The sequence below is a fragment of the Otolemur garnettii genome, unplaced genomic scaffold (assembly GCF_000181295.1).
Source record: "Otolemur garnettii isolate 467f Iridium unplaced genomic scaffold, OtoGar3 scaffold00001, whole genome shotgun sequence".
In the NCBI taxonomy this organism is placed as follows: Eukaryota; Metazoa; Chordata; class Mammalia; order Primates; family Galagidae; genus Otolemur; species Otolemur garnettii.
Genome location: NW_003852396.1, coordinates 24,541,815 through 24,569,680, shown reverse-complemented (window position 1 = coordinate 24,569,680; position 27,866 = coordinate 24,541,815). Strand labels below are relative to the sequence as shown.

General features: G+C 42.9%; 2 protein-coding genes across 2 annotated transcripts in view; one reads left to right on the top strand and one right to left on the bottom strand.

Annotated features, from left to right (window-relative positions):
• Nucleotides 1–13,636, top strand: part of AAMDC (adipogenesis associated Mth938 domain containing) — a 53,668-nt gene extending 40,032 nt beyond the window's left edge. Inside the window, exons 3-4 of the mRNA XM_012803696.2 lie at nucleotides 9,502–9,597; nucleotides 13,459–13,636. Coding sequence (XP_012659150.1) covers nucleotides 9,502–9,597; nucleotides 13,459–13,599 — 237 coding nt within the window. The 3' untranslated portion in view covers nucleotides 13,600–13,636. The remainder of the gene's footprint in view (nucleotides 1–9,501; nucleotides 9,598–13,458) is intronic.
• Nucleotides 13,637–22,505: 8,869 nt separating this feature from the next.
• Nucleotides 22,506–27,866, bottom strand: part of INTS4 (integrator complex subunit 4) — a 99,832-nt gene continuing 94,471 nt past the window's right edge. The window contains exons 22-23 of the mRNA XM_012802973.2: nucleotides 26,284–26,404; nucleotides 22,506–22,943 (exon numbers count right to left, since the gene is read on the bottom strand). Coding sequence (XP_012658427.1) covers nucleotides 22,768–22,943; nucleotides 26,284–26,404 — 297 coding nt within the window. The 3' untranslated portion in view covers nucleotides 22,506–22,767. The remainder of the gene's footprint in view (nucleotides 22,944–26,283; nucleotides 26,405–27,866) is intronic.

Sequence of the window (27,866 nt, the reverse complement as noted above, 5' to 3'; positions counted from 1 at the left end):
GCCGCTTGAGCCACAGGTGCCGAGCCGCATTTTTCTTTTTAAGACAGAGTCTCACTTTGTTGCCCTTGGTAGAGAGTGCTATGATGTCACAGCTCACAGCAACCTCCAGCTCTTGGGTTTAGGTGATTCTCTTATCTCAGCCTCCTGAGTAGCTGGGACTACAGGTGCCCACCACAATGCCCAGTCTTTTTTGTTGTTGTTGTTGTTGCAGTTTGGCTGAGGCCAGGTTTGAACCTGCCACCCTCGGTATATGGGGCTGGTGCCCTACTCACTGAGCCACAGGTACTGCCCTATTTTATGCATTTTGAACATTTTCTGAGAAGGGGCCCCAGAGCCTTCACCAAACTGGCAGAGGGCCCTGTGGCACAGAAACAGGCCTCTGCCCTGGTAGAGGCAGCAAGATCATTAAGAGGCTGTTAATTCAGACAAGCAATAATGAAAATGCGACTCAGGCAGTGTCCACATGGGACAGATTCCAGAGAGCCTTTAACTTGAATCTACTGCTTTTATCAGCAGCATAGTCAGATAATGGCATTGCTACTACCCATTTATGCACTTTATTTTGGCAGAAGAAATGCTTCTTTGAAGTGTAATTTAGGAATGTCTTCTTTTCAAATTTAACACAAATAGGGGGAAATGTCTGAGCCATATAGGACACCATCCTGTCATTCTGCTGGCATAATCGATATTAGCGGGACATTTTTTCACAATTAATAGCTTCCCCTAAGAAGAAACAATAAGCTTTAACTACTGAAGGTTGTGTGACAGAAAGCCACTTAGAGAAGAAGAGCGGAATCAGACACTCAATAGGGATATTAGCCTGGTGCTTTTGCCCCAAGGGATTGGCAGAAGCAGAGGAGGAGCTGCTGGCAGGTTGAGGACGCCTTAATAACAGTCTGATGCTTCAGTCCCAGGCCTCTGCACAAAACTGTGAGTAATCACCGCCAACGCCTGGATCCACAGGCCATCACAGTTATCTTTCATTGCTCTGTACGTGACACCAGGGGCCTGCAGTAAAGCAGCAACAGCCAGATTCATCACTTGAGTTCCATTGATCCAGCAGCTCTTATGGGCTGCAGCTGTCTCCAGTCTGAGTCTCCAGAGGATTATGGTTTTGCACTCTCTTATGACCTGTCACTTGATTTCTAGCAGTCAGTGGCCTTGTTTCATTATACTAGAATGTGAGCTCTTAGAGTATGTAGATCATGAGGTTACTCAAAGTAGGTGTTTTTCCTTTGTTAAATGAAGAAATCATTCAGACTCAGGTAAATGCATTTATTTAAGGAAGGTGAAGATCTCTAATCCTGATCTGTAATTCTGTTAAATATTTTTCATAGTCATGTCATCATACCTCCAGAAAAAATATTAAGTTATTTAAATTATATTTATTCAGCTCAGGAAGATTCTATGATTGATTACAGAGCTGTGGAACTAAAAAGGACATCTAATCCAATCCTACAGCAAACAGTCTTTAAGAACTAGTTGTAATCAAGTGAAAATATATCTCTTATTTTGCTTTGCCTTTATTTATTTCTTAATGTTTATTTATTTATTTATTTTTGGAGACAGAGCTAGAGACAGGCTAGAGCACTGTGGCATCAGCCTAGATCACAGCAGTCTCAAACTCCTGGATTTAAATGACCCTCCTGCCTCAGCCTCCCAAGTAGCTGGGACTACAGGCACCCTCCATGATGCCTGGCAAATTTATTTTTCCATTTTTTTCTTTTTATTTAATTTATTATTATTATTATTATTATTATTTTTAGAGACAGAGTCTCACTTTGTCACCCTAGTAGAGAGCTATCACAGCTCACAGCAACCTCCAGCTCTTGGGCTTAGGCAATTCTCTTGCCTCAGCCTCCCAAGTAGCTGGGACTACAGGCACCCGCCACAATGCCCAGCTACTTTTTGTTGCAGTTTGGCCAGGGCCAGTTCAAACATGCCACCCTCGGGATTTGGGGTTGGCGCCCTACTCACTGAGCCACAGGCACCACCCGTAATTGTTGTTATTATTTTTTACACAGATTCTCACTTTATTACCCTCAGTAGAGTGCTGTGGCATCATAGCTCATAGCAACCTCAACTCTTGGGCTCAAGCAATTCTCCTGCCTCAGCCTTCCAGGTAGCTGGACTACAGGTGTTGGTCACAACACCCGGCTGTATGTGTTTTTGTTTGTTTGTTTTTGCAGTTTTTGGCTGGGGCTGGGTTTAAACCCGCCACCTCTGGTATGTGGGGCTGGCACCATACCCCTTTAGCCATAGGTGCCGCCCAACACGTGGCTGTTTTTTAAAGACAGGGTCTCAGTCTTGCTCAGGCCGGTCTCAAACTCCTGAGCTCAGGCAATCCATCCCCCTCACCACCTTGGCCTCCCAGAGCGCTAGGATCACAGGCATGAGCCACCATACCTGGCTTTTATTTTTTCTATTTTTAGTAGAGATAGGGTCTTACTTTTACTCAGGCTGGTCTTGAACTCCTGAGTACTAGTGATCCTACTGCCTCAGCCTCTCAGAGTACTAGGATTACAGGCATGAGCCACTGTGCCTGGCCTGTTTTGCCTTTAAAAAGTTACAAACTTGGGTGCTGGCTGTGAGTCAGTGGGTAGGGTGCCAGCCCCATATACCGAGGGTGGCAAGTTCAAACCTAGCCCCGGCCAAAGTGTAACAAAAAGATAGCCGGGTGTTGCAGCCTGTGCCTGTAGTCCCAGGTACTTGGGAGGCTGAGACAAGAGAATTGCCTAAGCCCAAGAGCTGGAGGTTGCTGTGAGCTGTGATGCCATAGCACTCTACCGAGAGGGATAAAGTGAGACTGTCTCTAAATAAAAAAATATAAAAATATAAATAAAAAAGTTACAAACTTACATATTGCTATAAGAAAATAATCTAATATCCCCAGATCTCTTCTGATCTCTGTGGAGAACAGGGAAAGCTAGAGGCAGAGGTACTGTTCAGAGATGCTTGGACGCTACCTCTACATCCTTCCCCATAATGAGGACAAACCTTTACTGCTGATCAGTTTGGTTCACTTTTTGACATGCAGGTATTTTACTCTTGAACACTTTTAGATATTTCCTTAAACATGAGTGCATACAGTCTGAGTGTAAATTCTTCAGGAAGATGTTGATAAAATAAGCCTGAAAATCAAAGGGTAGTAGTGAGAGAGAATTTGGCTTTGTTACCAGCTCTGGAAAACTGACAGTGAAGAATGTCACCGGCAGCTTCATGCCCCACAAGAAATCAAGAGACATGGGGAAAGCCAGCAAAGATATGCTACATCTTTTCTGCTTTGGAAAGCCACGTGGCTTCTGTTCAGTTCTGTTTACTTGGCTAAATAAATTAGGGAGCAGATGGGTATATATGTATACCTGTATGTGGTCTCTTCCTGCCAATATATGACTTGCGTATGATACTATGATTAAAAAAAAAACAACTTTTATTTTGAAATAATTTCAGATTTACTAAAAAGTTATAAGAATATTGCAAAGAATTCTAAATGTATTTTTCACCCAGATCTAAACGTTGTTATTTTATCATATTTTCTTTATTATTCCTCCTATCCATCTACAGATAGTTTTTTTCTCTGTACTGTTTGAGTTTGTTATAGAATTATATACCTTTACTCCTAAATACCTGTACATATTTTCTAAAAAATAAAGATATTCTTGGCTAGGCACAGTGGCTCACACCTGTAATCCTAGCACTCTGGGAGGCCGAGGCAGGTGGATTGCCTAAGGTCACTGGTTCATGACCAGTCTAAGCCAGAGGGAGTCCTCACCTCTAAAAATCGCTGGGCATTGTGGCAGGTGCCTGTACTCCCAGCTACTTGGGAGACTAAGACAAGAGGATTGCTTAAGCCTAAGAGTTTGAGGTTGCTGTGACGTCAACAAAATGAGGGCAACAAAATGAGACTCTGTCTCAAAAAAAAAGATATTCTTGATATTCTCTTACATAATCACAATAAAATGATCAAAATCAGGAAATTAGTTAAATCAGCTAGCTAATCAGGAAACTAGCTAATATACAGATCTTAAAATTTACTTGTACTTATGGAGTCATAGAGTATGTAATCTCTTTTTTTTTTTTTTTTTTTGAGACAGAGTATGTAATCTCTTTTTTTTTTTTTTTTTTGTAGAGACTATCACCTTCAGTGGAGTGCTATGGCATCACAGCTCACAGCAACCTCCAACTCCTAGGCTTAGGCGATTCTCTTGCCTCAGCCTCCCAAGTAGCTGGGATCACAGGCGCCCACCACAATGCCCATCTACTTTTTTTTGTTGCAATTCAGCCCGGGCCAGGTTTGAACCCGCCACCCTCGGTATATGCGGCCAGCCCCTTACCCACTGAACCACAGGCGCCGCCCAGAGTATATCTTTTGAGTCTCAGCATAATACATGTTTGGTTCTTCTATGTTGGCATTATCAATAGATTTTTCCTTTTTACTGATGATAAATATTCCACTGTTTGAGTTGTAACATCTGTTTACCCATTCACTGGTTGAACATTTGCCTTGTTTCCAGGGTAGAGCTACTATAAATAAAGCTTCTATGAACATTCATGTCCAGGTTCCTGTAACAAATTTTCAGGAGTGTGATTGCTGAGTTCCATGATAAACATATGTTTGCCTTTATGAGAACCTGCCAGACTGTTTTCTAAAGTTTTATTTACCACCAGCAGTGGATAAGAGAACCCTCACCGGCATTTGTTTCTTTCTTCCTTTTTTTTAAAATTTCAGATTAATGTGGGGGTACAAACAACTAGGTTACAATGTTTGCGTTTGTTAGGTAGAAGTCCCTCTTGCAGTTGTGTCCCAGACCCAAGAGGTGTGCCATACACCCTTACATTGTGCCTATTAAGTGGGAGTGCACCAGTCCCCCTCTCTCCTCCTCTACCCTCTTCTCCCTCATTCCCCTTCCCCTCAGCTTGAATTGAATTTTTTCTTTTTCTTTTTTTTCTGAGGCAGAGTCTTACTCAGTCGCCCTGCTTTTCCGTTCTTTGAGACAATGTCTCACTTTGTTGCCCTTGGTAGAGTGCTTTGGCTTCACAGCTCACAGCAACCTCAAACTCTTGAGCTTAAGTGATTCTCTTGCCTCAGCCTCCCAGCTGGGACTACAGGTGCCCACCACAATGCTCAGCTATTTTGGTTGTTGTTGTTGTTGCAGTTGTCTTTGTTTAGCAGGCCTGGGCCAGGCTGGAACCCACCAGCCTCAGTGTATGTGACTAGCACCATACTCACTAAACTACAGGCACCAAGCCATGCTTTTCCATTCTTGTGATACTTTATTAAGAAGAATATGTTTCGGCTCGGTGCCTGTGGCTCAAGCGGCTAAGGCACCAGCCACATACACCTAAGGTGGCGGGTTCGAATCCCCAGCCCGGGCCCGCCAAACAACAAGGATGGCTGCAACCAAAAAATGGCCGGCACTGTGGCAGGCGCCTGTAGTCCCAGCTACTTGGGAGGCTGAGGCAGGAGACTCGCTTGAGCCCAGGAGTTGGAGGTTGCTGTGAGCTGTAATGCCACGGCACTCTACTCAGGGGGACAGCTTGAGGCTCTGTCTCCAAAAAAAAAAAAAAAAAAGATAAAATATTTTTCTTCTGGGTAAATGCCTAGTAATGGATTTGTGGGATCAAATGGGAGGTCTAATTTGAGTTCATTGAGAAGTCTTCATACTTCTTTCCTAAGAGGCTGTATTAGTTTGCAGTTCCACCAACAGTATAAAAGTGCTCCCTTCTCTCCACATCCGTGCTTTGGGACTCACCAGCATCTGGTACCTCATTGTGGTTTTGATATGCATTTCCATAGTGACTAAATGATACTGAGAATCTTCATCTACACAGGAACCAGCCATACAATTTCTTTGGTTAAGTTGTTAACCATTTTAAAAATTCAAATGTTTTCTTACTGTTTTGTTTCGAAAGTTCTTTATATATTCTGCATATGAGTATTGTGTGAGCTATGTGACGTGGAAATATTTTATCTCAATCCGTAATTTTCTTTTCATCATGTTAACAGTAGTGAAGGAAAATTTGCTATGGTTGAAGAAATGCTAGAAGGGCAGTGTGAGTGGAGGGTGGAACATGAAGAAAGTGGTATGCAGTGAAGCTGGAGAGAGAGCTGGGAACTTAGAGACCACGTTAAGGTGTTTGGCCTTTATTCTAAGGGCGATGAGAAGCTACTGAAGGTTATTAAGAAGAAGGGTGACATGAATGGATGTGTGTTATGTGGGGAGGGAGTTGTTGATTATTTTTAGAGATAAAATCTGTTATATTTGTTTTCTATTTGTTCTGAAGCTTAGTGTTTGCATTTTACATCTTTTGTCATCCATTTGTTTTCAAAATGTATTTTCTTTTTTTACTTATTTTCTTTTTCCTTTTTTAAAAATTGTTTTTTTTAAAGCTTTTTGAACCTTTTTTCTTTTTAATCAAAGGCTATTCTCTGATGTGTTTTTCTATTTCAAGTAAACAATATTTAGTTAAATTTTGCATTTTTTATGGACTGACATTCTTGGAGGTTTAAATGTTTTAAGTTTATCTTGATATTTATTTTCTGTTTGTCCTCATGTTGTTCTTGCCTTTTTAGGGGGGAAACCAGTTCTCTCTCTCTCTGTGTGGCTCAGGATAGAGTACAGTGGTGTCATCCTAGCTCATGGCAACCTAAAACTCTTGGGCTCAAGCAATCCTCTTGCTTTATTTAGCCTTCCAAATAGTTGGGACTACAGGCAAGTGCTGCCATCCCTGGCTAATATTTATACACACACACACACACACACATATATATATATTTTTTTTTTTTTTTAGAAATGGGGTCTCACTGTGTTACCCAGGCTGGTCTCAAACCCCTGGCCTCAAGTAATTCTCCCATGTTAGCCTTCCAAAGTGCTAAGATTAAAGGCATGAGTGACCACATCCAGCCCTCTTTTTTGTTAATGAAATAGGTTATTTTTGTGTTGTTGTTTGTTTGTTTAGACACGAGTCTCACTATTTCACCCTCGGTAGAGTGCTGTGGTTGCTGTCACAGCTCACAGCAACCTCCAACTCCTGGGCTTAGGAGATTCTCTTGCCTCAGCCTCCCAAGTACCTGGGACTACAGGCGCCCGCCACAACACATAGCTATTTTTTTGTTGTAGTTAGGTCAGGGCCGGGTTTGAACCCACCACCCTCGGTATATCGGGCCAGCACCCTACCCACTGAGCCACAGGCGCTGCCCAATGAAATAGTTTTTAAAATTCTATTGTGTCTAGTCATGTATAGTGTCTTACATCTGTAATCCTCACACTTTGGGAGCACAGGGTGGATGGATCTCTTGAGCTCAGGAGTTTGAGACCATCCTGAGCAAGAGTGAGACAGTATCTCTACAAAAAAATAGAAAAATCGGGGCAGAGCCTGTGGCTCAGTGAGTAGGGCGCCGGCCCCATAAACCAAGGGTGGCAGGTTCAAACCTGGCCCTGGCCAACTGCAGCAAAAAAATAGCTGGGCATTGTGGCAGGCGCCTGTAGTCCCAGCTACTCAGGAGGCTGAGGCAAGAGAATAGCTTCAGCCCAGGAGCTGGAGGTTGCTGCAAGCTGTGACGCCACGGCACTCTACCAAAGGTGATAAAGTGAGACAAAAAAAAATAGAAAAATTAGCCAGTTGTTATGGCAGGCACCTGTAGTCCCAGCTACTCAGGAGATTGAGGCAGGAGGATTACTTGAACCCTGGAGTGTGAAGTTGTAGTGAGTGAGGATGAGGCCCTGGCACTCTAGCCTGGGCAACAACAGAGTAAGACTGTCTCAAAAAAGAAATTTCATGGTATGTTCTCTGTTGGACTTTTAAGTCTCCTGTGCATTTTATGAGAGAGAGAGAGGGAAGAGATCATTCTAGGGAAGATTTGGATTTACATTTAAACTAATGTTTATTCTGTACCAGCAATGGGCCAGTTCCTGGGCACAACTCCTCCATGTGGTCATTAGATTAGTTCTTTCAAGCTTCAAGAAAAGTTGCTCCCTGGGTATAATATTCTGGTAATGTGCATTAAACCACAAGTAAAACATGTTTGAGTTGTGATCCCAGCTCTATCAGTTGGTAATTGTGTCATCTTGGCCAAGGATGCATATATTTTTTGAGATTCAGTTTCCTTGTGTATAAAATGAGGAGAAGGAAGCTTCTCAGCTTATTTTACAGGATCACTATTCAGATCACATAGAAATAATTTATATAGGTGTGTTATAAAAATTGCAATGCAAAATGTTACTACAGAATTTAATGAAAAACTTATATTCACTCTTCTCATACCTTTTAAAAATAGGCAAATTTCATTCCTACCTCATCTAAACCATAATTTTTCTAAACTGAAAAACTCTTCAGCCCATTTGTTATCTTTCTGATCATTTCAGCAGCTCTTTCCCTGAGCCATCGCTGTGATTAGAATGTATCCAGTCCACACCAGTGCGTCAAGGCCTACTCCTCACACTTCCCGCTTATAACAACATGTTTTCTACAACAATTTCCCACTCACATTTACTTGCTCCATCTTCTGAAATCCTAAACTCTCTTTGGGTCTCATACTGTTGTAAATATTTGTACACGTTCACTAACTTTACCCGAGTAAAGCTCCTTCAAGGAATATTTGCTTCATCTCAGTATTTCTAGTGCTTTGTCTGAGACTTGGCACCGAGTAAGTTCTCAGTAAATGTTGATTAAATGAATGAAAGGAGAGAGTATGTGGGTCACAGAAGGAAAGTTGTGTCTCTGAGCAGCAATACTGAGAGCATCATCTTTGTGCAGGTGCCTAAGGGGTAAAGCCCAGTATGTTGGGCTCGCAGACCCTAAACTCTAAGTCCCATATCCCCTTTGCTGATGCAGATGTCATTCAGATTCGTCACTAAACAACTAAATATGCCTGGAGAATTGGGAAGACTTTTCAGACTGATAGGTGTGTTTTAAAGCATAAATAGTTTCCTGGAGTTAAGTGGGGAAGGAATTTAGAAAAGGTTAACAGTGCAGGATTCATATGAGAATTTTCTAAAATCCTAATTTGAGTATGGTATGCAGGTCCTTTCTTCTCCCATCACACCTGCCACTCTGCACTCATAATAAGTACTGAATTACTTAATTTTCCTAGGCATTTTCTTTCCTCTGAGCCTTTGTCCATGCTATGGTCCATGGAATGCCTTGTTTCTATGATTTTCTTTAACCTGGTTAATTCCTGAGTGTCCTTTAGCTTTTAATATATAAATGTCACCTTCTCTGTAATACCTTCCTTGGCCTGACCTCCCAGGTCTAAATTAAGTGCCCATTCTCTCTGTGTTCTCACAATATGCTAAATTCAACTTCCTGGAAGCACCTGTAAAACTACTGAAATTTCTTTCAGGCACCAAGCCTATCTTCTTGGTTAATCTCAGGGCCCAGAACAATACCTGGCACTGAATGAACCTCAGTAAATATTTCTTGAATGAATGAATCTCACAAGAATGCCTATTGCAAAGAAAGATTGAGAGCAGGTACCTGTCTGCTTTCTCTCCACATCAGCATTCTCCTGGTGTGCAGCCTGCAGACGTGAAGGAAATTGTTGAGAAGGGTGTACAGAGTCTTGTGATTGGCCGAGGGATGAGTGAGGCCTTGAAGGTAGGTATGGGTGTGCACAACATTCCTGAAGGCAGGGGGGATCTCTGGGACTTTTAGAAGTGTGTCATTCTTGGGAGTTCATCTCTATATACCATGCACCTTCATTTTGCTGACCAGGATAGAGTAATGGCTGCATACACTACTCTGCCTCATCAGGATAGGGCTCTCGAGTCTACCTAACGCTGCGACTGTCATTTCAACTGTTTCTTGGAAATGCCTCAATCCTAGAATTTCTTTCTTTATTTCTTTCTTTTTGAGATAGAGTCTTATTTTGCTGCCCTTGGTAAAGTGCCATGGCATCACAGCTCGCAGCAACCCCCAACACTAGGGCTCAAGTGATTCTCTTGCCTCAGCCTCCCAAGTAGCTGGGACTACAGATACCCATCACAATGCCTGGGTAATTTTTCTATTTTTAATAGAGATGAGTTCTCTCTCTTGCCCAGGTTGGTCTCAAACCTACGAGCTGAGGCAATCTACCTGCCTTGGCATCTCAGAGAACTAGTATTATAGGCGTGAGCCACCATGCCAGCCAATCCTAGAATTTCTGAATTGGCACAGTTGCCAATATTTTGTCCTTTATATTTTAATACTACTTTATGTCATTATACTATTTTTTTTTTTTTTGAGACAGAGCCTCAAGCTATTCCCCCTGGGTAGAGTGTTGTGGCATTATAGCTTACAGCAACCTCCAACTCCTGAGCTCAAGCAAGTCTCCTGCCTCTGCCTCCCAAGTAGCTGGGACCACAGGCACCCGCCACAACGCCTGGCTATTTTTTGGTTGCAGCCATCATTGTTGTTTGGCAAGCCTGGGCTGGATTCGAACCTGCCACCTTAGGTGTATGTGGCTGGCGCCTTAGGCACTTGAGCCACAGGCGCGAGCCTATGCTATATTTTGTAGTACCTTTTCTTTTTTTTCTTCTTAGATTATGAAAATTATGCTTCTTTCCCCTTCAGAAAAAATATTTATTTTTTTCTTACTGAAATAATACATGCCTATTATAAAAGATTCAATGTAGAAATATATAAGGAAAAGGTGAAAGATTTCCCCTTTCCCATCTCCACATTTGTTTTTGTTTTTGTTTTTTGAGACAGAGTCACTTTGTCACCCTCAGTAGAGTTCTGTGGCATCATAGCTTATACCAATCTCAAACTCTTGGCCTTAAGCGATTTTCTTGCCTCAGTCTCCCAAGTAGCTGGGACTACAGGCATCTGCCACAATGCCCAGCTATTTTTAGAGATGGCATCCTGTTCTTGCTCAGGCTTGTCTCAAACTGGCAATCTACCTGCTTCAGCCTCCCAGAGTGCTAGGATTGCAGGAATGAGCCACCGTGCCAAGCCTTCCACATTTGTTGTATAATCCTACCGCTCTCTCTGAATACATCTGCAAATTTATACACATTTATACATACAGATATACATGTACACACTTAAAGCCATCCTACGTAAATCAGATCAATACCATAGTGTGCTCTGTATCCTTTATACTCATTTACATCATTACATTATGGACAGCTTTCTACATAAATATATAGAGATCTATTTCATTCTCTCCTGTTCCCTACTGATGAAGGTGCCCTTTACTTACTTATATTTTTAAGCTTTAAATTAGTTTTTCTCCCATTGCTATAATTCCTATCTGTATGGCTTTTGTTGTTATAAATCTTTTAAATGTATAGAAAAGTAATATAGGGCATGTTAAAAAATATTTCACTCCAGAGTTCTTTCTGAGGAGGCAGAGTCTAATTAAAACCTATTTAAAAAATATTTAGGACAATCCATTGGGGTGGGAAAATATCATCTAATAATAGCTGCCACTATTGAGAATATCTTTTTTATAAATTTATTTATAAATATTTATTAAGCACTTTTTATGGGCCAGGCACTATTCTAGGCACCAGGGATATGTGATAAACTAGACAAGAAAGGTTCCCTCCCCTCCTGGATAATAAAAAATTATAGAATTTTAGATAATAATGCTGTGAAAAAAATGTTGACTTCAGAGGGGTTATTAAGGGATAGTCAAGAAAGGCCTTTCTGAGAAGACATTCGCAGCAGTATACGTACATTTGTTAATTTCACCCAAACACCAACCCAGTGATGTAAGAATTAGTATACATGTTTTATAGGGGAAGCAACTGGGGCTTTGAGACTTTAAATAGCAGGCCTAGAGTTTCTTAGTTTGTACATGATAAAGTTGGAGTTGAGACTCAGGTTGGACTGACTCAGACATTTAACATTTACATTGTTTGGGCTCTGCACCATGCTGGACATTTTACACACCCTGTGAGTTAGGTGTTAGGAACCCTAACTTCCTGACATAGAAACAAAGGCTTAGAAATCTTAATTCACTTGAACTCAAGGTTACACCATTAGTAAGGATTTATTTAAATCCAGGGCTGGCTTGGCGCCTGTGGCTCAAGCAGCTAAGGCTCCAGCCACATACAGCTAAGGTGGCGGGTTCGAATCCCCAGCCCGGGCCCACCAAACAACAAAGATGGCTGCAACCAAAAAAATGGCCGGGCGTTGTGGCGGGCGCCTGTGGTCCCAGCTACTTGGGAGGCTGAGGCAGGAGACTCGCTTGAGCCCAGGAGTTGGAGGTTGCTATGAGCTGTGATGCCATGGCACTCTACCCAGGGGGATAGCTTGAGGCTCTGTCTAAAAAAAAAAAAAAAAAATCCAGGGCTGACCCCAATATCCCTGCTTTTTCATTTACATTTCACTTGAGCTTTATGCATGAGTATTATTACACCTCTGTCAACTTCTCAGAGGCTTTTTTTTTTTTTTGCAGTTTTTGGCCGGGGCTGGGTTTGAACCCACCACCTCCTGCATATGGGGCTGGCGCCCTACTCTTTGAGCCACAGGCACCACCCCCAGGGACTTTTTTTAAATTTAAATTTTATTTTTTAAGATACAGTCTCCTTTTTTGACAATGCGAATGTTACTTTTTTTGCATTATTATTATTGCTCAATTAAAAAAAAGAATTGCATCATTCAAGTGGTTCATAATATCAACATGATTCATTAATATTGATAGGGTACTTAATTACTTGGTTAAGTTGATGTCTGCTAGATTTTTCTATTGTAAAGTTACTATTTTTCATTTTTACACTCTAGTAGTTGTGGAATTGGGAAATGCAAGACTTACAAGATGGGCTAGGAAATGCTTGATCCTTTGTTCTGCAAAATATTGTGTAAAATTGATACTATTACTTCATTAAATGTGCTAGAATTTACCAATTAAAAAAAAAAGTCACCCTAGGTAGAGTGCTGTGGCATCATCACAGCTCACTGCAACCTTAAACTCCTGGTGGCTCAAGCAATCCTCCTGCCTCAACCTTCCAAGTAGCTGGGAATACAGGCACGTGCCATGATGCCCCACTAATTTTTCTATTTTTAGTAGAGATAGAGTCTTGCTCTTGTTCAGGCTGCTGTCAAACTCCTGAGTTCAGGCAATGCTCTGGCTTTGGTCTCCCAGAGTGCCAGTATTACAGGCGTGAACTACCATTCACAGCCTATTTTTATTTTTATTTTTGAGACAGAGTCTCACTCTGTCTTCCTGGCTACAGTGCAATGGTGTCATCGTAGCTCGCTGCAAACTCAAACTCCTGCGTTCAAGTGATCCTCCCACCTTGGCCTCCCAAAGTGCTGGAATTATAGGTGTGAACTACCATGCTTAGTCCCGAGGACTTTTTGACTCATGGGTGTACCCTGCCAAATTTTGGACTGGTGACATGCTGGGTGGTAAAGGAATGACAGTTGTCACTAATTCTTTAGAGTACATTGGCTCACACTGCCTTACAGCAAGAAAGCAAGCCCTGAGGGCCAATCCCCTTCTTATTCATCTCTTTTCCTCTCTTGCAGGTACCTCCTTCAACTGTGGAGTACCTCAAGAAACAAGGCATTGATGTGCGCGTCCTCCAGACAGAGCAGGCAGTGAAGGAGTATAATGCCTTGGTTGCCCAGGGAGTCAGGGTGGGAGGTGTCTTCCACTCTACCTGCTGATGGAGCCTTAGAAGGAGAATAAATCACTGAGCAACTATGCCTGTGACTATCACTCTTAATCATTCTCCACACCAGTCTTCCCTAAGCAATTTTGAACACCTGTTCATACCAGGTCCATGAGCTAGGCATTTGGGATACACAGATGACAAAGCAAGTTCCTTATCCTTGAAGATGTTAAAAACCAGAAAAGGAATCAGATGTTTACCAAAGTTTAATACTGTGGTAAAGTATGAGAAACGTCAGACAAAAATAAAGCCTGTGCCTTGAAGGCCAAAGAAGTTTTAATGCTTTTTTTTTGCAGTTTTTGGCTGGGGTTAGGTTTGAACCCACCACCTCCCATATATGGGGCCCGGTGCCCTACTCCTTTGAGCCACAGGTGCCACCCAAGTTTATGCTTTTAAAGTCACATTTTAGTTGATGCTTTGGAATGTTTTAGGCTTTTTTGGAGGGGAAAGGGTTGTTTTTATGAGACAAGGTCTCACTTTGTCAGTCAGGCTAGAGTGCAGTGGCATGAACATAGCTCACTGTACCCTTGAACTTGTAGGCTTAAGTGATCCTCCCACCTCAGCTTCCCAGTAGCCCAGTAGCTGGGAGTACAGGCACTACACCTGATTGATTTTTTTTTTTTTTTTTTTTTTTTTGAGACAAAGTCTTACTCCGTTGTCTGGGCTATAGTGCCATGGCCTCAGTCTAGCTTACAGCAACCCCAAACTCCTGGTGTTAGCCTCTTGATTAGTGATTTTTAAAAAAAAAATTTTTTTTTAATTAAATCATAGCTGTGTACATCAATGCAATCATGGGGTACAATGTGCTAGTTTTATATACAATTTGAAATATTTTCATCAAACTGGTTAACATGGCCTTCACAGCATTTTCTTAGTTATTGTGTTAAGACATTTATATTCTACGTTTAGTAAATTTCACATGTACCCTTGTAAGATGCATCATAGGTGTGGTCCCACTGATTACCTTCCCTCCACCCTTCTTCCCCGCTCCCCTCCCTCTCCCCTTTCCCCATATTCTTGGGCTATAACTGGGTTATAGCTTTCATATGAAAGTTATAAATTGGTTTCATAGTAGGGCTAAAAAAGTTTCTTATGAAGGGCGGTGCCTGTGGCTCAAAGGAGTAGGGTGCTAGCCCCATATGCCAGAGGTGGTGGGTTCAAACCCAACCCTGGCCAAAAACTGTAAAAAAAAAAATTTCTTATAAAGACAGGGTCTTGCTATATTGCCCAGCCTGGATTTGGAATGTTTATTCATCAATCCAATTACGATTTTTTTTAGCATCTTATGTGCCAGGCACTGCTCTAGAGAAATAGCAATAAAGTCTCTTTTTGGGGTTTTTTTTTTTTTTTTTTTTTTTGTAGTTTTTGGCCGGGGGCTGGGTTTGAACCCACCACCTCTGGCATATGGGACCGGCGCCCTACTCCTTTAGGGCGCTTTACTCCTCCCCCTAAAAGTCTTGTTTTTATGAAACTTTTATTCCAGTGGGGAAAATAAACAAGTAAATAAGTATATAATGTAAGGAGAATCTGTTATGATGACAAATAAAGCAGGATAAGAAGACAAAGAGTGATGGGGGCTATTTTAGATAAGTGGTCAGAGAAGGGAACATCTGAGTAACATCTGTGCACTGTGAGTTGGTTTCTAGGCAGGCTGTTCTACTAACTAACCCTGAGACTAGAGCCAGGCAGTTATCTCTAGGCCTCAGATTCTCATTAAATGCTGGGGCTGGACTAGATGCCCTTTAAAGGTTCCTGCTGGCTCAGACAGTCTTTGTTCTATTAAATACCTAGGTGGCCTTTGTAAAGCTTTAGAATAGACTAAGAGAACTACAAGTTATCAGCATCACCTTTTTAATTTTTTTTCCTCTTTAAAGAGGTCTGAGCATGGCTTTGGTGTCAAATAGCCCTGACTCTGAACTACAGCTCTCTGCTGTTCACTGGTTTCATCTCTCAGAGTTTCACTGGTTTCATCTGTCAGATAGCAATAACATTAGTACCTCGAGTCACTATAGGTATTCAATGAGGTAATTCATAGAAAGTATTAGCTCACTGCCTGGCATGTAGTAAGGACTCAATAAATTCAAACAATTGTCATTATCTTTCTATTAATGGAGTTACTGTGTAAAGCCAACAATTATCATTTTATAGTTCTTAATATAGCAGCTTATTAGTTCATAGATTCATAGAATGTTGGAGCCCAAAGCAACTATTTCACTTTTTTATTCAGTAATTCTCTTTAATGCCCATTCACTAAGAGTCTATTACCAATTTTCTTAGGATTAGTTATTGCTGGGCCCCGGGGGAATAGGGATGAATAAGTTATAGTTCCTGCCCTCAGGAATTATATGAAACAGAGAAAAAACAGACAATAATGATATATTATATTGATTTTATAGAAGTTGCAAGGTCCAATGGTGGCACAAAGAAAAGACCGATTTATATCCTGCCAGGATGTAAGGCAAATTAGGGAAGCTTTCACTAAGGAGACAGCACTTAACCTGAACCTCAAAGAAGGAACTGTTCATTAATTCACTGAACATTTACATGTCCACTTTTAAACTGGACATTTACTAGATATGGTGTTTATAACAGCTGTAACTTTGAAGCTGCTCCATGCTAGCTATTGTTGAAGCAGCAGCCCTGGAAAGCTGAGTTTTGCTCATGTGATCATGGCAGGGGATTGGCCTAGTTAGGCATCTGACCTAAGGGAAGCCCATCCATAGACTGGATAGCAACTTAAGATGTGGCTTGGTGGCCAGGCGTGGTGACTCATGCCTGTAATCCTAGCAGTCTAAGAGGCCGAAACAGGTGGATTGCTTGAGTTCAGGAGTTTGAGACCAGCCTGAGGAAGAGTGAGACCCCCATCTCTACTAAAAGTAAAAAAACTGAGGCAAGAGAATCGCTTGAGGCCCGGAGTTTAAGGTTGCTGTGAGCTATGATGCCAGAGCACTCTACTGAGGGTGACACAATTAGAGTGGAGAGTGAAGGAATTTTTCCAAGATCACCCAGCAAGTAAGTGGCAGAGTCAGGATTCAAGCCCAACGTTGTGTTTTCTGGCATACACTTCCTGGCTCCTCAGAGGCCCGTGGAAGGCGCTTCTCCCAGCCTGACACCCAGCATAGAAGTCTGGGCAGGCCCTGCTTAGTACCCTTTCTGCATTTGTCATATGAGGATCTTTTTTGTTTGAGACAAGAGTCTCATACTATATGGCCTTGGGGTAGCTCATAGCAACCTTAAACTCTCAGGATCAAGCGATCTTTTGCCTCAGCTTCCTGAGTAGCTGGGACTACAGACATGGGCCACTATACCCAGCCAGTTTTTCTCTTTTTGGTAGAGATGGGATCTTCCTTTTGCTCAGGCTGATTTTGAACTCCTGAGCTCAGACAATTCACCTGCCTCTGCCTCCCAGAGTGCTAGGATTACAGGTGTGAGCCAATGTGCCTGGTCAGATGATAGGATTTTATAGGTCTGTTCCCTAAGCTCATAAAACCAACCCTCTATAACTAGGAGAGATGTTTGATAAAAATCAGACTATTTCTTTAGTGATGCAGGTTTTTTCTTTCAAATGTACAGTGAGACAGCTCCAGTGGGTGTTGAATTTAAGTGTGGGTGTAATCATTGTTCCTAAGTGAGTTGTCGCCAATTAGTACCACCTTCTTAGAGGCTATCAAACTTGTATAGAACCTCATGATTAGCCCCTACTTCTCAATCTGGTCCACATGGTCAATGTTGGAAATATACAGAGCTTGGAAAGAAGCTATTTTTCCACACAACCCTATATTTAGTCCTATAGATTGTTAAATCTTTTTGATTCAATTTTTTTTTTTTTGAGACAGAGTCTCACTATGTCACCCTCGGTAGGGTGCTGTGGCGTCATAGCTCACAGCAGCCTCAATAAAACTCTTGGACTTAAGTGATTCTCTTGCCTCAGCCTCCCCAGTAGCTGGGACTACAGGCGCCCACCACAATGCCCAGCTATTTTTTTTTGTTGCAGTTGTCGTTGTTTAGCTGGCTCGGGCCAGGTTTGAACCCACCAGCCTTGGTGCATGTGCCTGACACTGTAACCACTGTGCTATGGGCACTGAGCCTTGATTCAATTTTGGGGTAGCACCTCCCTCAATCAGCCCACACTTAATTTCTCCTAGTATAAAGGTTCCTAGGATAAGAAGTGCTAGGTGTGTATCTGTCGTCTCCATAATTGTATGCTGAACTCAATCTTACCAAAGGAAATCAAAAGCCCTTTTAGAAACTTGACTCTCAGGGCTTGCTTCTGCAGCATGCCATGCTACTGCTGGCTCTGCTCTTGATTCCTACATATGTTCTTTCTTTCCTTGCCTGGCACATGGTGAGAATTGTGCGGGGGATACAAAAACACAGACCTTTCTTACTGTCCTGACACAGATTATTAGGAAGAAATAGACATGTAAACATACAGTGATCATGTAGAGCAGGCGTCCTCAAACTCGGCCCACAGGCCACATGTGGCCTAACGGGACATTTATCCAGCCCACCAGGTGTTTTTGCCACTGCTGCCTGTCCTGGTTAGCAGCTAACTTGTCCTGGGGCCCAAAGTCCAGCCCTCCAACAGTCTGAGGGACAGTGAACCGGCCTCCTGTTTAAAAAGTTTACAGGCCCCTGGTGTAGAGGCTGCAAATGAGCACACATCTACCTGGAGACATATTTTCTCAGTAATTTTAAACTTTAGTTACCAAGACATTTTTTTTTTTTGCTGTTTTTGGCCAGGGCTGGGTTTGAACCTCTGGCATATGGGGCTGGCACCCTCCTCCTTTGAGCCACAGGTGCCGCCCAGTTACTAGGATTTTTTAATTGAGTATTTTTGCATGCAAATGCAGATTTCTGACTATTGTGGAGGAATGGGAAGGTCCAACACCACCAGTCCCACACTTGTAACTTAAAATAATTGAGTGGCACAGAATAGCAGCTGCCTTCTTGGATAGCGAACATACTCTCTGGCTCTTCACTCTACTATTACCTTCCTCTTGGATACTTTATTCCTGTGCTTTTTCTGCCTACCTTCTTTAGGGGTGTGTGTCTATGAACCTGCAATGCAATGATAAATACTATGCTTGAAGCATACACAGGAGGTAATGTTCCAAGCCCAGAGGAGGCACAGGTAGATTCTAGAACAGTTCTGAAGAATGAGAGGAAAAGAATCATAGAAGTCTCAAGGTCACATTCCAAGGCTCAGGAATCCAAAGGCCTAGAGGTGAGAGAGAGCATGGGGCGCTTTGGGGACAATGATGGGTAATCGTTCAGTAAGGAGCGTCTGGGAGAGGGAATCTAAGGCTGGAGAGAAAGCAGAGGCATGAAGAGCCTTCAAGGACAGTTTAGATTTTATCCTGGGACCAGTAGTGATCCACATAAAGGTGCTCAAGCAAGGGAATGATATGATCAGATATGGCTTTTAGAAAGACAGCTGTGTGAAGAATGGACCGAAGGGGACAAGAGCTGAGACAAGGCGATCACTGTGAGCTAATGCCATACTTGAGGAGAGATGACGGTGACCGCATCAGGATGGAAACAGTTGAGTATGAGAAGAGGACTGAGACGAATACTGCAGACAGCTGAATCCGAAGGGCTTGATAGCAGCTTTTATGTGATGGGAAGGAAGGAATTCAGTGTGACACATAGGTTTCTGGCTTGGAGTGCTGGGTGCCCACGTAGAACAGACCTGTTATGAAGCCACAGTGGGGAGGCCTGGGCCCTAGTCTTAGCTTCACCAGTAACTCAACTTCTGGGCATACACCTTCAAAAATCAAAACTCTTGTATCTCCCAGGACCTGAGAATTCAGGGTAAAAAGGATTTAAAAGATTGAGCCCAACCTCTTATATGATACTTGAAGTCCTTAGCAACAAACTTGTCTGGAGCTTGTTCAACCTCTGCTTAGACACATTCAGCCTGGAGGCTTCTGTAACCCCTAGTACACTCTATTCAATTCTTCCACAGCTTTTAAAATCTGATCCTGTTCCAGCTGTCATTCATAGCACTTACTTATCTTTAAAATTTTTTTTATTTTAATAGTAAGCCAAAATCTGCCCTTTGGTAGAAAAGTATTACCTTTGGGGTTTTAAGACAGGATCCTGGTTTGGTACCTTAGGACAGAGATACTACCTCAAAGCCTTTTTTCCTCACCTATAAAATGGGGGATAATCCAGTGACGACAGCCCACAACACAAAGTCCCAAAGCTGCAGATGCTGGTGTGAGTGCGGAGATAAGGGAACACTTATACCCCATTGGTGGGACTGCAAATTAATATAGCCTTTTTGGAAGGAAACATTGAGAATCCTCAAAGAGCTAAAGGTAGACCTTCCACTTGATCCCACAATCCTATTACTCAGTATCCACTCAGAAGAAAAAAAATCATTTTACTATAAGGACATTTGCATTTGACTGTTTAGCTCAACGCACAATTGTAAAGACGTGTAAACAACCCAAGTGTCAAACAACCCATGAATGGACAAATAAACTGTGGCATGTGTATACCATGGAATGCTATTCAGCTGTAAAGAAAGATGAAGATGGTGCAGCGCCTGTGGCTCAAACGGCTAAGGCGCCAGCCACATACACCTGAGTTGGTGGGTTCAAATCCAGCCTGGGCCTATCAAACAATGATGGCTGCAACCAAAAAAATAGCCGGGTATTGTGGCAGGTGCCCATGGTCCCAGCTACTTGGGAGGCTGAGGCAGGAGACTCGCTTGAGCCCAGGAGTTGGAGGTTGCTGTGAGCTGTGATGCCACAGCACTCTACCTAGGGCAACAGCTTGAGGCTCTGTCTCAAAAAACAAAGAAAGATGAAGACTTTACATCTTCTGTATTTACCTTGAAGGATTTGGAGAACATCCTTCTAAGTATCACAAGAATGGACAAGCAAGCATCCAATTACTCAATACTAACATGAAACTAGTAGATGAACAACTACACACCAACATGAGAGAGAAACACATTTAAATTCAAGGGGGGAAGGAGGCTTGGTAAGCTTTCACTTATCTGGTACAATGTAGGGGTACTTGGCACACCTGCTGGGGGAAGGACTCAGCTACAACTTGGACTTTACCTAACAAATGGAAACAATGTAACCTAATCATATGTACACTTACATTAATCTGAAATAAAGAAATATACAAAAATAAGAATAAAATGGGAGATAACTTGGAAGGATTTTTATTAAAAGGTGTACTGATCTGAAAAGTATCCAGTATTCTTCTCAGAAGGCCTATAATTACCGTGTGATGGGCTCAGTCAGCAGCTGTGGGTCTTAATGCTTTCATCCACACTCCAATCCAGCAGTCACCATCAGGTGTTTTTGTCTGGGCCACGGCATGATTCAGCCTGCCTATGAGCTGCATTTATCTTTAAGGCAGGCACCTTTTTCAGGGCATCTCTGCTATAGACATGTGAGAGCCCACCAGTGGGCTTTTGTACATCCCTGAGATATACAAAACAGGTGAGCACACTAGAAAAGTCAGCTCCCTGGAAGTAATCTTTCTTCCCCTAGCCCTTCTGTAACAGTCACAGCTTCCTGGAGGCAGCCTGCCTGGATTCAAATCCTAGATTTGTCATTTAGAAGTTGTGTGACACAGAGCAAATTACTTAAGTTCTCTGAACTTCAACTGCCTTGTTTATAAAATGAAGATAACAGTGCCGACTTCATAGGGTGGTTGTGAGCATTAACGGAGTTAATGTAAAGGGCTTATAACAATGTTAGGGAAAAGTACATAAACCGAAAGTCAAAAAGTTCTCTAGGTACCAAATATGATCAAAATTTGCTGCAAATTTAGATTCTACCAAGGATTATTTAATTCATCCTTTCAACAACCCTTAAGGTTAATAATGATCTCTATTTTATAGAAGAGGATTCTGAGGTACACAGAGCTGAAGTTTTGAAGGCTCTTTTCCATATACTTCCACTGAGGTGTGGGGCAGCTTAGACTTTTGGGATCTTCTTGGATTTGAATGAATACAAGCTTTACTATTTACGATGCAGTTTTCCCACCAGCGATTAATCTCTAAGCCTCACTGGGTGTTGTGAGGATTAAATGACAGGGAAAGCACATACCACAGGCCCTGCCACACAGGTTGACTTCTCTGCAGCACTGTTGTTACACTGCATTTGTGACTTTAGCCAAAATGCAGCACCGACTCATCAGAGATATAGCAGGAAATGACTTTATTTCTTACACTGGATCCCTCTTTTTCATAATCCTGATTTCTTTTCTACACTATGGCTTTCTCTGTTATTTTGGTAACAGACATAGAGTTCTAAGAATAAAGGCAGGCAAGGATGAAAATTATTCATTCTCTGGCTACTCAGCCAGTCCTGGACCCAGCTATTGCTGAAGTTAGGGAAGAGGCCTCTCAGCAAGGTAACAGCTGTCTGAAGTCCTCCCGAACTGTGGATGGGGAAAGCAGCACAGCTGGTAAAGCTGCGTGGAAGTTAGCCCTGGCAAACAGACTCTCACTTTAAAAAAAAAGATTATGGCTCAAATAATCGCTTCTTTGGAGGCAGCTGGGAAAGTGAATCTTTGTGTTTCACACCTGAGGCACATCATGTAAGCATGTGGTATAAATGCTGACGCTGTAACCATAGCAATCTCATAAAGGACCAGGAACTACAACAACTTGGTGTTTTCTCAACTTTATTTGCAGAAAGAGGAACTGGGGGGGATAGACTTGAAGATTTTTGAATTTTTCTTTTCTTTTGTAAGAAGAGATGGGTCTTACTCTGTTGTCCAGGCTGGAGTCCAGTGGCGCAATCATGGTTTACCACAGCTGCCAACTTCTGGGTTGAGGTGATCCTCCTGCCTCAGCTTCCTGGGGATCTGGGATTACAGGCCCCTGCCACCACTCCTGGTTAATTTTTAAATTTTTTTAGAGGTGGGTCTTGCTATATTGCTTAGGCTGGTCTAGAGCTTATAGCCTCAAGCGATCCTCTCAGGTCAGCCTCCTGAATAGCTGGAATGACAGGCACAAGCCTCTACCCCTGGCAGTTAATTTATCCTGTGTTTGATATCAAATGAGACTATAAGGGTCACCCACTCCTTTTGTCTACACACCACTTCCAGGTGAAATACTGTAGGCTGTGGCTCATTCTGATACCTAGGAAGGACCTTCTAGGCCATGGCTATACAGACGGCTTTTGCCTCAGCGCCTTGCAGGTTTGGGCATTATGTAAACTTTTACAGGCTTGCTGAAGGGGATGGTGCCCTCGATGCTGGTTTCCACCTGGGGTGACACCTCACCACTCTCGATCCAGAATTTAGGAATGCGGGCGTTGGAATTGTAGGCCAGAAGCAGCCTCACTTCCACCTGACATGGTTCTGGAAAAAAGACAAAAGAAATCATCTATCAGTAGGCAACTGAGGAAATGTCAACTAAAAGCAAAATCAAAAAGAAAGCAGTAGGGTTTCAAGGACATTTCCTCATCTCTCTGCATCCTTCCCTTCACTGAAGAGAAACACTTCCCCAGCCTAAATTCTACGAGCTGACTCTGATCCTGTGGATGTGATACTCCTCTGCCATCTCCTCCTTGGGCCTCTATTGGTTCCCTACAGTTCAGAGCACAGCTACTGAGACAGAGGGTGAACTCAAAACTGTTCTTCTCAGAGGCCTTTTGGCCTCAGGTGCATGTGGACTATTCTGGGACCCAGATAAGTGGCTCTTCCTGTGTACTTCAATCTCAAGCCTCAGGGTTGCATGGACCTCAGACTCTGCTTTCTTTTTTTTTTATGAGACAGAGCCTCAAGCTATCCCCCTGGGTAGAGTGCCATGGCATTACAGCTCACAGCAACCTCCAACTCCTGGGCTCAAGTGAGTCTCCTGCCTCTGCCTCCCAAGTAGCTGGGACCACAGGCGCCCGCCACAACGCCCGGCTATTTTTTTTGGTTGCAGCCGTCATTGTTGTTTTGGCGGGTCCGGGCTGGGGATTCGAACCCGCCACCTTAGGTGTACGTGGCTGGCGCCTTAGCCGGTTGAGCTATAGGCGCCGAGCCAGACTCTGCTTTCTTAATGGAGAAGGAAAGTTCACATAGAGAATGGTTCTGCTAAAATTCCTCACTAGTGAGAAGGAACATGTTTCGGAGGAACATGTTTCAGAACCTAACATCATGCTAGAAAACTTTCTTTCATTTACATTTTATTACACTGGTCTAGTGTCTATGTGACAGGGCTAGCAAGGGTAAATGAGGCCTACCCTCAAGTTGCTGGCTGTTTCGCTGAAGAGACAGAGACCGTGACAATTGCAGTGGAGTGCAGTCTGTGCCCTAATCAAGCCACTCAGAAGTACTGCAGAGGGAATACAGGAAGGCTTTGGGATAGAACCCCACCCTGTGCCAAGCATGCAGCCCTAGGAGTTTGTACTCCATCTCACCATGAAAGAAAGACTTAAAATCTTGGAAAAAATCTCAAGGCTCAGAGTTTCTAAGTGACTGCCCAAATCCACACCTATGATAGAATCTTTGAGTCCAGTTCATAAGCTAAAGTGATTAATCTTTCTATTAACCACATGGCTTCTATAGAGAAGGGGAAAGGATTTCAGAAAACCTAAAGGCAAGTGCAAAGGTCAGGAAGACAGTGAGCTTAGGATGTCTTCCTTAACTTAATTCAACTGGAGCAAAAGGTGGGCATATTGAAGATAAGCCCAAGGCTAAGAATTTTGAAGGCATCTAGATCAAAAAGGGCAGAGATGCTGGGTGTTGGGCTCACACTTGTAATCTTAGCACTCTGGGAGGCGGAGGCAGGTGGACTGCCTGAGCTCATGGGTTCGAGACCAGCCTGAGCCAGAGCGAGACCTTGTCTCTAAAAATAGCTGGACATTGTGGCAGGCGCCTACAGTCCCAGGTACTTGGGAGGTGAGGTAAGAGAACTGCTTGAGCCCAGGAGTATGAGGCTGCTGTGAGCTATGATGCCATGGCACTCTACCCAGGGTGACAAAGTAAGACTCTGTCTCTTAAAAAAAAAAGAAAAGAAGAAGAAGAAGAAGAGAATTTCCACCACAGAGTTGGTCTAAGGATTAGATGAATTTTTTATTGCATACTTACAAACCAAATATAATCTTATATTCAATTTTCATTATTTGTTTACTGCCTACTACATGTCAAGCACTAGGGATACAGGATATAGGATAGGGATACAGGACCAGGGTTAGAGAGGCAAATATGAGCAGGTGTCCTGCTCTAATGGAGCCTACATTGTAATGTGAGAGGAAGTCTGTAAACACTTAGGTGGGAAAACATCTGACACTACTAGTGCTATGCAGAAAATTAAAACAAGGATTTGTAATAGTAACTGAGTAGCAAGCTCTCAGCCTGACTATACAAAAAACAAGGTCTGCAATGAACAAAGATTCCCTGAGAGGAAATAGGCCTAGTGGCAAGAATCCTGAACTTGGGAGAGGACAGACTGTGTTCTCCTTCTGGCAATGACTTGGTGTGTGACCAAGGACAAGTCAGTAGCCTTCTCAAGACGTTTCACATTCTTTTGAGCTCAACATGCTATGACTTGTTTCCCTAATCCTTGTGCCTCTTATAATAAAGCTGTCCCACAGCATTTCCCCGCCCCATATCTAAGCCCATTCATCAGAAGATATCACAATAGGGAATCTAATTTCCTGTGGGGCTAATACTTTGGCATATGGTGCAAAAACAGGCCAGGAAGCAAGGATGTGGAATGAGGGATGTTCAGGGAAGCAGACCCTGGGTAAAAGCAACACTGGCTGCTCCTACAACTAAGTCAAACCCAGGGCCACTAGAACCCCACCGGGGCTTCCCCAACATTCAAAATCACCCCTTCCTTCTTGTAAAAGCATTAGAAAGTCATCAGTGCCCATCTAATATCCTTGACAGAGAGAAACCATTCATAATGGCATTAAAAAAATGTTTATATATTTAAAAACACAGAGCAAAAGAAAATTCCAAAAGACATACCCCTATTTCTAAAATAAGTCAAATTTGCTAGCACTAAACACCTTCAGTAACAGCTATGGTCCTGAATCAACTTCAGTGACTTAGGTAACCCTTCTCAGGCCAACTGTGCCCCATATTTTAGGTTTTACAGACTGGGTCTTTTTTTTTTTTGGCCAGGGCTGGGTTTGAACCTGCCACCTCCAACATATGGGGCCGGCACCCTACTCTTTTGAGCCACAGCACCGCTCCCAGACTGGGTCTTTTTTAAAAAAGTTTTCCAAAGCAGTCTTGCAGACTTGAAATGTACTGTCTTTTGCACTTGTATTTTCCCATTGGATTCTTATGGACTAAAAACTCTCACAATTAATTTGTAGATTGAGAATTCTCTTCATTTTGAAGGAAAAAGATTCAGAAAGGGAGAGTGACCAAGGTCACATAGCAAGTCAGTGGCAAAGTTAGGACAAGAAAATAGGTGTGTGGCATCCAAACCAGGGCGCTTTCCCTAAGACCGCATTCTATTATAATCTCCTGTGCATCTTCTAACAGAATTTTGTTCCTCATGCAATCAAGGCAGTGTAGCAAATTAGTCCAAATGTACCCAGTTGAGCTTATAAACTTCTTAAGTAATCAAAGTTCACTCCTTACTAATCCTTATTCAACCAAGTATTTTTCCAAACTCTAAAAGCCAAATGATAAGAGGTAGCCATGGTCCCCAAGAGCATATTTTCCTGCTCACCCTGGGCTCCTAACCCCTTACCTGTCCAGGCAGTGTGGGAGAGGTACACCTGAGTGATGAGCCGGTGCCGCCCTGGGCCAGGATTCCGGAAGTCTGCCGGCTTGGGGTGGATCATCTGAGCCTGGCCATCTGGATATAAGACCTAAGAGGTAATAGAAATGAGAAAAACAGGCAGAAAAGAAATGAGCTTTTTTCTTTTTTTAGGCAGACTTTCACTCAGTTGCTCTGGGGTTGAGTGTCGTGGTGTCATAGCTCACAGCAACCTTAAACTCTTGGGCTTAAGTGATCCTCTTGCATCAGCCTCCCAAGCAGCTGGGACTACGGATGCCCACCACAATGCCCGAATATTTTTAGAGATGGGGTCTCTCTCTCCTAAGCTCAAGCAATCCACCTGCCTCAGCCTTCTAGAGTGCTAGGATTACAGGGGAGAGCCACCACACCTAGGCAAGACAGATGAGCTTTTAACAAAATTGAGGGTGACATCTGTCGTGACCCCCCAAAATAGAAGAAAAATGACATCAGCCTTCATAGGGGTAAAGACTGCTCCTTGAGGGGAGGTCAACACTATATACTCCCTGCCCCAACACAAGGCAGTGTACTGTAAACACTTCCTGAATTCACGGTGAATGAGTGATAGGAACAGAGTGACTCGATTAATCAGAAGGACAGGTAGGAATATGTGGCATTAATTCTGACCTTGAAAAGCCTTTTCAGGCACAGGCACACCCATCAGAATGATTTTCCCTCCCTGGCTCTGAATCATATCATGGCCCAGCATCCATTACCAACTACCATGTATTAAGAGCTACTTTGTAACTGTATTCTCCCCACTGCATTTCAAGCAGCTAAGAAGTCATTTATCTGTCTCCTTGTGTAGAAAGAGTCCTCAATGAAAAGTCTGTTCCAATCACTGACCACATCTTCAAATCTTACAAATTGCCACAAAGTTCTTTCCTCGGGGTGAGAGCTCCTGGCTACCTGTATATAGGGCCTATTACACTGCACTGTGTACAGATGAACTTAGAGGTACAAAGGAAGTTATCCCAGAACCAGACAGGACCTGGACTACATAAATGTAAACGCAGAGTAGGGAACCACACAGGTCTTTCAACTTTTTTTTTTTTTTTTGCAACAAGAGTCTCACTTTGTTGCCCTGGAGTGCTCTGGTGTCACAGCTCACAGCAACCTCAAACTCTTGGGCTCAAGAGATCCTCTTGCCTCAGCCTTAGACTGTAGGCACCCAACACAAATTTTAGAGATAGGGTCTGACTCTTGCTCAGGCTGATCTAGAACCCCTGAGCTCAGGCAATCCACCTCCCAGAGTGTTAGGATTGCAGGTGTGAGCTACCACACCCGGCCCAGGTCTTTCAACTTTTAAAACTGTGGGTGGCATGTCTCGGCCCACTTACCCATAATCTTTGTTTGCCCTTCCTCTTTTAAGTCTTGGAGCTTGCCCTCCAATACTACCCATATTTCTTAAAGCTGCTACTCCCCACTTTAAGTAATACTTCCCACTTTATCTCCAGGCTCCATGCTCCCAAACCCACTACAGCAGAAAGGAGAGGTATCCCAGTTTTCTGTTCCTTATTATTATTTTTTTTTTT